This window comes from Electrona antarctica (genome assembly GCF_951216825.1).
Source record: "Electrona antarctica genome assembly, chromosome: 12".
Taxonomy (NCBI): Eukaryota; Metazoa; Chordata; class Actinopteri; order Myctophiformes; family Myctophidae; genus Electrona; species Electrona antarctica.
The window spans coordinates 6,473,937-6,483,538 of NC_136793.1; the positions used below are offsets into that span (position 1 = coordinate 6,473,937).

The 9,602-nt window shown below is 47.7% G+C and overlaps 1 protein-coding gene across 3 annotated transcripts in view; it reads left to right on the forward strand.

Annotated features, from left to right (window-relative positions):
- The window catches only part of fbxw8 (F-box and WD repeat domain containing 8), a 68,076-nt gene that overhangs the window by 23,692 nt on the left and 34,782 nt on the right, over positions 1 to 9,602 (forward strand). For all 3 annotated transcript variants that reach the window (XM_079517146.1, XM_079517147.1, XM_079517148.1), the window contains exon 9: positions 123 to 356. In XM_079517146.1, the coding sequence (XP_079373272.1) occupies positions 123 to 356 (234 nt within the window). The remainder of the gene's footprint in view (positions 1 to 122; positions 357 to 9,602) is intronic.

The window sequence follows — 9,602 nt, forward strand, 5'->3', positions numbered from 1 at the left end:
CGTTTATAATAGTGCCATTAAAGGAGAATTCCATCCATGCTATTCTGACTGAATTATTTTCTTCCCCACCACTCTGTGTGTGTGTGTGTGTGTGTGTGTGTGTGTGTGTGCCGTTGTGGCAGGTGGAGAGCAGCGTGATGGTGCCGGGCAGGGGTCAGCAGAGCCCGCTGGCGGTCGTGGCCGCCGGGGACAGCGTTTACCTGCTGCGTCCGGCCGCGGGGGGCGACGACGAGGAGCCGCCGCGGACGCTGCACTCGGTGTACGGCCACCCGGTCACCTGTCTGGACGCGTCCGGCTCCCGCGCCGCGCTGGGCTTGAAGAGCGGCGGCTGGGCCATGCACGACGGAGGCAACAAGGTACGTGTTATTATGACTCGAGTGTAAAAAGTGACCCAAGTGCACACAGCGAGGAAGAGGTGAAAGGAGATTTGGGCGGGAACCCCTGTTGGTGTTTTAAACATTATGTTATAATGTGAGTGTGGAAATATAGTGGCCCTCTGGAGTGCCCTCAACGCGTCGCAGCGCGTTGTGAGCTTGTAGATCGGCTAATTTCAGCATGCAACCAAGTGTAAAATGACTTATACTGGATCTCTTGTCCACTAGTCCCTTCCTAACATTTAGTCCAGTTTTTATTTGTTGACGAAATCGTCAGTATATTTAGTCTTAGTTTCAGTCATCATAGCTTAGTTTTCATGTAGTTTCCATTTAGTTTTTGTCAGTGAAAAAAAGGTAGTCGACGAACATTTTTCGTCTTAGTTTTAGTCGACGAAAACAACACGGTATTGTTGTCTCGGGTAGACTCCTCGTAATGTGGGTCCAATCCAAGAGGTTTTCACACAGAACATAAAGGACCAGAGGCGTATCTACAATAAGGCGAGGGCAGAACATAAAGGACCAGAGGCGTATCTACAATAAGGCGAGGGCAGAACATAAAGGACCAGAGGCGTATCTACAATAAGGCGACAATAAGGCGAGGGCAGAACATAAAGGACCAGAGGCGTATCTACAATAAGGCGAGGGCAGGCGTCCGCCTGTCCAAATGCATTTCTGGCCTGGCCAAAATCCATACAATGAGGGAAAAAAAGAGGACAAAAACAAGACCTGAGGACTATTAGTGGACAGCTGATTGGCCGTTGCGGTAGAGCGCGACCCTCAATCACCCATTGGAATGTAAATGCATGCTTTTCAGCCTTTGTATCCTACTCGTCTGGCAGGTCTTTGAAAACCTTTAGTGCTACGATTGTGCGCACAATTAACACATCTTGTCTGCCCAAAACGTAATTCCTGGATACGCCACTGTAAAGGACAGATGGAAAGGTTTTGTTTCATAGGAAAACATTATTTGAATATCATGGCACTCAACATTCAGATATTTGGGTCTGGCATTATCTTGCCAATTTGTGTACCACAATTTAGTCTACGTTGTTGTTGTTGTTGTATGTTGTATGTCTGTGCTAATGGAATTGATGGAACCGTATCAAGGACTCTTGGGTTTGCCAGGGACTTGACATGGCGGGGAAGCCAAATCTCACCATTTGGAAGGTACAAGTTATAGGCCAGTCAGCATTGAGCGCTGGGCAATGTGCTGTTGCTCCGTTCGCAATAATATCAACTAATATCTAGGAGTGCAACAGTTAAAGGAGAATTCCATACTAGAAGGCTTTCTTACCTTTAATTGTGGGTGGCTGTGGCTCAGGAGGTAGAGCAAGTCGTCCAATGATCCCTGGGTCGGCGGTTCGAATCCCGGCTCCTCCTGTCCACATGTCGAAGTGTCCTTGGGCAAAGACACCGAACCCTACATTTCCTCCAATGAGTCGGTCGGTGTGAGATCAGCTTGCCACCGTTGGTGTGTGAATGTGGGAAGTGAGGACGCTGGCGTCGACTGTTTGCCGCTTCACCTCCCAATGTATGAATGAATGAACCATTGTAAAGCGCTTTGAGCACTTGGAAAAGCGCTATAAAAATGCAATTCATTATTATTATTATTATTATTTGTAGTTGTTACGTCCCCACCAAAGAGGTCCAGGTGTTGTTTTGTGCAAAAGCGCATTATTGGCTATTTCCCCTACCATAAGCCCTCAATGAATTGCATTGAATTGCATTGAATTGCATTTAATTGAATGGGGCATTGGGGTGTTGTGCTAATTCGCTTATTTCCATCGCTCAAATATATCGTCTCTTCATAATGTAAATAGTATCCCAAGTGGCCCTTGTAGATTGCTATTTTTGCACAACACTGTTGTACAACATATACAATGGGGCTTAATCAATTGAATTCATTATTAAAAAAATATCTCACACTATACTTGCCCTCTATAACTACAATTACAAAATAAAAACACCATCAATATTTTCTTTCTTTCGTAAAAGGAGAATCTTCCACTCAATAGGAACTGCTCCTGTTGCAAGTTGATGATGTCATATGTCCATGTGTGGTCCAGCCCGATGGAATGCATGTGCTGATACAAAACAACTTAATACTTCATAAAGTTAATATGAGCATCAAAGCAATATTTTAATACTTTTTTATTAGCACGTGCATTCCATACATTCCATAGGGCTGGACCACACATGGACATATGACATCATCAACGTGCAACAGGAGCAGTTCCTATAGAGGGTGTGCGCATGCATAAAGTGAATGGCAGATCGAGTGGCAAAGTGAGTGACAAAGTGAATTTAATGTTGTTTAAAGTCATTTCATGCAATGAAATATGACTTTTCTGTTTGGATGTATGGGCTGTCAAGGACGGAAAGTAGTTTTTTGCCACACATTACGCATTCCCGCATAACTTCCTGGTATGATGATGATGTCACACGCATACCCTCTATTGAGTGAAAGATTCTCTATTTCTGAAAGAAATAAAATACTTAAGGTGTGGTCATGTGGTTATCTTCAGTGTATAACTCTCAGTGGAGTAACTATCCTCTGTCTCATGCCTCCTAGAGCATAAATATAGGACACCTGTAGGGGATACTGCAGGTCTGGAGTTGAAGTAGCTTAAATAGTACAAGTCCTCCTGGGCCCTGTCTCTATTTACTGCAGCACTTAGTGTTCTTTTCATCTCCACTCTTGAGTCTTAATTCCCAGAGCGGCTTCTGCTTGCTTCTAATAATTGTTGTTGTAATGTTTCTATAAGGACCACGTGTGCTTAAACTGGGACTCGTGCCTTTTATTTGGAAAGTACAAATACCCAGAAGACAAAGCAATGAGTCAGGAATCGGGGGGGGAGCTTCTATTCCGTTCTTTTCAATGCCGTCATGATCAAGGTTGAACGCTTTATGGAAGAGAGGTGCTTTTGTGATGAAAAGCGATGTCACAAATGGCTACTTGAACCTTCATTTGCGTCCAAAGATTTGTTTTGTTTCGTTGTTTTGTTTTGGGGGTGGGGTGGGGTGGGGTGGGGGCTCCCTCAGTTATTGCCAATGTGGTTTAGGAGTGGGGGGCCGTGAAGCAAGACCTGCCCTGCTGTTCTCGTTAGGAGAGTTAAAACAAAAAAATAACGGGTTGGGCTCCTTTTTTTGTGAGTCAAATTAACCCAGTGTATCGTACTGTGCTCCTCCTGTGAGGGACAGGTCTTTACTGTGTTCCTCCTGTGAGGGACAGGTCTTTACTGTGTTCCTCCTGTGAGGGACAGGTCTGTGTCCCTCCTGTGAGGGACAGGTCTGTGTTCCTCCTGTGAGGGACAGGTCTGTGTTCCTCCTGTGAGGGACATGTCTGTGTCCCTCCTGTGAGGGACAGGTCTTTACTGTGTTCCTCCTGTGAGGGACAGGTCTGTGTCCCTCCTGTGAGGGACAGGTCTGTGTTCCTCCTGTGAGGGACAGGTCTGTGTTCCTCCTGTGAGGGACAGGTCTGTGTTCCTCCTGTGAGGGACAGGTCTGTGTTCCTCCTGTGAGGGACAGGTCTGTGTTCCTCCTGTGAGGGACAGGTCTTTACTGTGTTCCTCCTGTGAGGGACAGGTCTTTACTGTGTTCCTCCTGTGAGGGACAGGTCTTTACTGTGTTCCTCCTGTGAGGGACAGGTCTTTACTGTGTTCCTCCTGTGAGGGACAGGTCTGTGTTCCTCCTGTGAGGGACAGGTCTGTGTCCCTCCTGTGAGGGACAGGTCTTTACTGTGTTCCTCCTGTGAGGGACAGGTCTTTACTGTGTTCCTCCTGTGAGGGACAGGTCTTTACTGTGTTCCTCCTGTGAGGGACAGGTCTTTACTGTGTTCCTCCTGTGAGGGACAGGTCTGTTTTCCTCCTGTGAGGGACAGGTCTGTGTTCCTCCTGTGAGGGACAGGTCTGTGTTCCTCCTGTGAGGGACAGGTCTGTGTCCCTCCTGTGAGGGACAGGTCTTTACTGTGTTCCTCATGTGAGGGACAGGTCTTTACTGTGTTCCTCCTGTGAGGGACAGGTCTTTACTGTGTTCCTCCTGTGAGGGACAGGTCTGTGTCCCTCCTGTGAGGGACAGGTCTGTGTCCCTCCTGTGAGGGACAGGTCTGTGTCCCTCCTGTGAGGGACAGGTCTGTGTCCCTCCTGTGAGGGACAGGTCTGTGTCCCTCCTGTGAGGGACAGGTCTGTGTTCCTCCTGTGAGGGACAGGTCTGTGTTCCTCCTGTGAGGGACAGGTCTGTGTTCCTCCTGTGAGGGACAGGTCTTTACTGTGTTCCTCCTGTGAGGGACAGGTCTTTACTGTGTTCCTCCTGTGAGGGACAGGTCTTTACTGTGTTCCTCCTGTGAGGGACAGGTCTTTACTGTGTTCCTCCTGTGAGGGACAGGTCTGTGTTCCTCCTGTGAGGGACAGGTCTGTGTTCCTCCTGTGAGGGACATGTCTGTGTCCCTCCTGTGAGGGACATGTCTGTGTCCCTCCTGTGAGGGACAGGTCTTTACTGTGTTCCTCCTGTGAGGGACAGGTCTGTGTTCCTCCTGTGAGGGACAGGTCTGTGTTCCTCCTGTGAGGGACAGGTCTTTACTGTGTTCCTCCTGTGAGGGACAGGTCTTTACTGTGTTCCTCCTGTGAGGGACAGGTCTTTACTGTGTTCCTCCTGTGAGGGACAGGTCTGTGTTCCTCCTGTGAGGGACAGGTCTGTGTTCCTCCTGTGAGGGACATGTCTGTGTCCCTCCTGTGAGGGACAGGTCTTTACTGTGTTCCTCCTGTGAGGGACAGGTCTGTGTTCCTCCTGTGAGGGACAGGTCTGTGTTCCTCCTGTGAGGGACAGGTCTGTGTTCCTCCTGTGAGGGACAGGTCTTTACTGTGTTCCTCCTGTGAGGGACAGGTCTTTACTGTGTTCCTCCTGTGAGGGACAGGTCTTTACTGTGTTCCTCCTGAGAGGGAAAGGTCTTTACTGTGTTCCTCCTGTGAGGGACAGGTCTTTACTGTGTTCCTCCTGTGAGGAACAGGTCTTTACTGTGTTCCTCCTGTGAGGGACAGGTCTTTACTGTGTTCCTCCTGTGAGGGACAGGTCTTTACTGTGTTCCTCCTGTGAGGGACAGGTCTGTGTCCCTCCTGTGAGGGACAGGTCTGTGTTCCTCCTGTGAGGGACAGGTGTTTGTTCCTCCTGTGAGGGACAGGTCTGTGTTCCTCCTGTGAGGGACAGGTCTGTGTTCCTCCTGTGAGGGACAGGTCTTTACTGTGCTCCTCCTGCGAGGGACAGGTCTTTACTGTGCTCCTCCTGCGAGGGACAGGTCTTTACTGTGCTCCTCCTGTGAGGGACAGGTCTTTACTGTGCTCCTCCTGTGAGGGACAGGTCTGTGTTCCTCCTGTGAGGGACAGGTCTTTACTGTGCTCCTCCTGTGAGGGACAGGTCTTTACTGTGCTCCTCCTGTGAGGGACAGGTCTTTACTGTGCTCCTCCTGTGAGGGACAGGTCTTTACTGTGCTCCTCCTGTGAGGGACAGGTCTGTGTTCCTCCTGTGAGGGACAGGTCTGTGTTCCTCCTGTGAGGGACAGGTCTGTGTCCCTCCTGTGAGGGACAGGTCTGTGTTCCTCCTGTGAGGGACAGGTCTTGTCTGTGTTCCTCCTGTGAGGGACAGGTCTTTACTGTGCTCCTCCTGTGAGGGACAGGTCTTTACTGTGCTCCTCCTGTGAGGGACAGGTCTTTACTGTGCTCCTCCTGTGAGGGACAGGTCTGTGTTCCTCCTGTGAGGGACAGGTCTGTGTTCCTCCTGTGAGGGACAGGTCTGTGTCCCTCCTGTGAGGGACAGGTCTTTACTGTGTTCCTCCTGTGAGGGACAGGTCTGTGTCCCTCCTGTGAGGGACAGGTCTGTGTCCCTCCTGTGAGGGACAGGTCTTTACTGTGTTCCTCCTGTGAGGGACAGGTCTTTACTGTGTTCCTCCTGTGAGGGACAGGTCTGTGTTCCTCCTGTGAGGGACAGGTCTTTACTGTGTTCCTCCTGTGAGGGACAGGTCTGTGTTCCTCCTGTGAGGGACAGGTCTTTACTGTGTTCCTCTTGTGAGGGACAGGTCTTTACTGTGCTCCTCCTGTGAGGGACAGGTCTTTACTGTGCTCCTCCTGTGAGGGACAGGTCTTTACTGTGTTCCTCCTGTGAGGGACAGGTCTGTGTTCCTGCTGTGAGGGACAGGTCTGTGTCCCTCCTGTGAGGGACAGGTCTGTGTTCCTCCTGTGAGGGACAGGTCTGTGTTCCTCCTGTGAGGGACAGGTCTTTACTGTGTTCCTCCTGTGAGGGACAGGTCTTTACTGTGCTCCTCCTGTGAGGGACAGGTCTTTACTGTGTTCCTCCTGTGAGGGACAGGTCTTTACTGTGTTCCTCCTGTGAGGGACAGGTCTGTGTTCCTCCTGTGAGGGACAGGTCTTTACTGTGCTCCTCCTGTGAGGGACAGGTCTGTGTTCCTCCTGTGAGGGACAGGTCTTTACTGTGCTCCTCCTGTGAGGGACAGGTCTTTGGCAGCGCTCCTTACATGACATCATCCCTTGTTAGCGCAGCATGACTCTCTCACACACAGCATTAACTGCAGTGGACTGCCATAGCAGCAGCACCAAAGCGCCACATAGTGGACGGAGGGGAGCATAGCACTTAGGAAGATGTATGTGTCGTGGGAAGATAGTCAGTGTGTCACTGTGATATGTGGAGCACTGTTGTTTTGGCTGCAAATTTCTATTGTAGTTTTAGTCATGGTCTCTTGAATAGTTTTCATTTAGTTTTAGTCAAACCGAAATGTTTTAGTGTTAGAGTCTAGTTTTAGTCGACTAAATATCATAAGATTTTAGTCGACTAAATCTACAGGTGATTTGGTCTACTAAAATGTGTTCTGGCGGGCCTTGATGCCATCGTAATGGCTGATTTTTACACTTGCTGAAAATAGCAGATCTACGAGCTTGTTGACAAAATCGACAGTATATTTAGTCATAGTTTATATTTAGTTTTTATGTCGTTTTTTTGTCAGTGAAAAAGGTAGTCGACGAACATTTTTCGTCATAGTATTAGTCAACGAAAACAACACTGTATGGAGGTGAAAAATGCATTGTCCTGTCGGATAAAACCGTCATCTGATGAGTCAATAGAACTTAGTTGGTGGTATCACATTTTCATAATAATAATAATAATATCTGGGATTTATATAGCGCTTTTCATGACACTCAAAGACGCTTTACATGTGTTGGGGCCAGGGGGGGAACAACAACTTTATTAGAAAAAACAATTATAAGAATAAAACCAATAAAACAGTGCATATAACAAGTTTTAAAAACACATCAGCTTGGAAATGCGATTGTGAACAGGTGGGTTTTCAGTGCAGATTTGAAGGTGGGAAGTGAGGGGGCATCTCGGATGTGTTTGGGGAGAGCGTTCCAGAGGGTAGGGGGTCCCTGGAACAACATATTTTCAGACGGGGGTCGGCAGCCAATTACTTATATTTTTGGGGGTTCTTGACATGAAATATTGAGCACCACTGATACAGAAACATGAGGTATTTCAGAAAACCGTCAGGATTTAGAAGACTTTTTTTTTTTTTTTTTTCGACGTCAGGCCTAAATGGGTTAACCTCATTCTGAAATACATTCTAGTTTCTTGTAGACTCTTATTTTCTTATCACGTACCAGTCTTTAACTTACTGTGTGCGTGCGCGCGTGCACGTACCAGTCTTTAACTTACTGTGTGCGTGCGCGCGTGCGTTTATTTATTTAGCACACAGTTACAAAAAATAGACAATACAACATATCAATGAACAAAACAATACTGTGCAAGGAAAGGAAGAAGCCGGCTGGCTTATTTGGAATCCTTTCCTGTATGGAAGAGGTCATTAATTAATAAGATTAAGAGTTCAATAAGAACAATACAAAAGTCTACAAATTAAATTAAATTGCCCAAGGAACGTGAGGCAACACTATCTCCAGTTGTATTACTGAGGTGGGCACACTGGGTACAACACCATCTCTAGTTGTATTACTGAGGTGGACAGACTGGGTACAACACCATCTCTAGTTGTATTACTGAGGTGGACAGACTGGGTACAACACCATCTCTAGTTGTATTACTGAGGTGGGCACACTGGGTACAACACCATCTCTAGTTGTATTACTGAGGTGGGCACACTGGGTACAACACCATCTCTAGTTGTATTACTGAGGTGGACAGACTGGGTACAACACCATCTCTAGTTGTATTACTGAGGTGGGCACACTGGGTACAACACCATCTCTAGTTGTATTACTGAGGTGGGTACAACACCATCTCTAGTTGTATTACTGAGGTGGGCACACTGGGTACAACACCATCTCTAGTTGTATTACTGAGGTGGACAGACTGGGTACAACACCATCTCTAGTTGTATTACTGAGGTGGACACACTGGGTACAACACCATCTCTAGTTGTATTACTGAGGTGGACACACTGGGTACAACACCATCTCTAGTTGTATTACTGAGGTGGACACACTGGGTACAACACCATCTCTAGTTGTATTACTGAGGTGGGTACACTGGGTACAACACCATCTCTAGTTGTATTACTGAGGTGGACACACTGGGTACAACACCATCTCTAGTTGTATTACTGAGGTGGGCACACTGGGTACAACACCATCTCTAGTTGTATTACTGAGGTGGACACACTGGGTACAACACCATCTCTAGTTGTATTACTGAGGTGGACACACTGGGTACAACACCATCTCTAGTTGTATTACTGAGGTGGACACACTGGGTACAACACCATCTCTAGTTGTATTACTGAGGTGGACACACTGGGTACAACACCATCTCTAGTTGTATTACTGAGGTGGACACACTGGGTACAACACCATCTCTAGTTGTATTACTGAGGTGGGCACACTGGGTACAACACCATCTCTAGTTGTATTACTGAGGTGGGCACACTGGGTACAACACCATCTCTAGTTGTATTACTGAGGTGGACACACTGGGTACAACACCATCTCTAGTTGTATTACTGAGGTGGACACACTGGGTACAACACCATCTCTAGTTGTATTACTGAGGTGGACACACTGGGTACAACACCATCTCTAGTTGTATTACTGAGGTGGACACACTGGGTACAACACCATCTCTAGTTGTATTACTGAGGTGGACACACTGGGTACAACACCATCTCTAGTTGTATTACTGAGGTGGACACACTGGGTACAACACCATCTCTAGTTG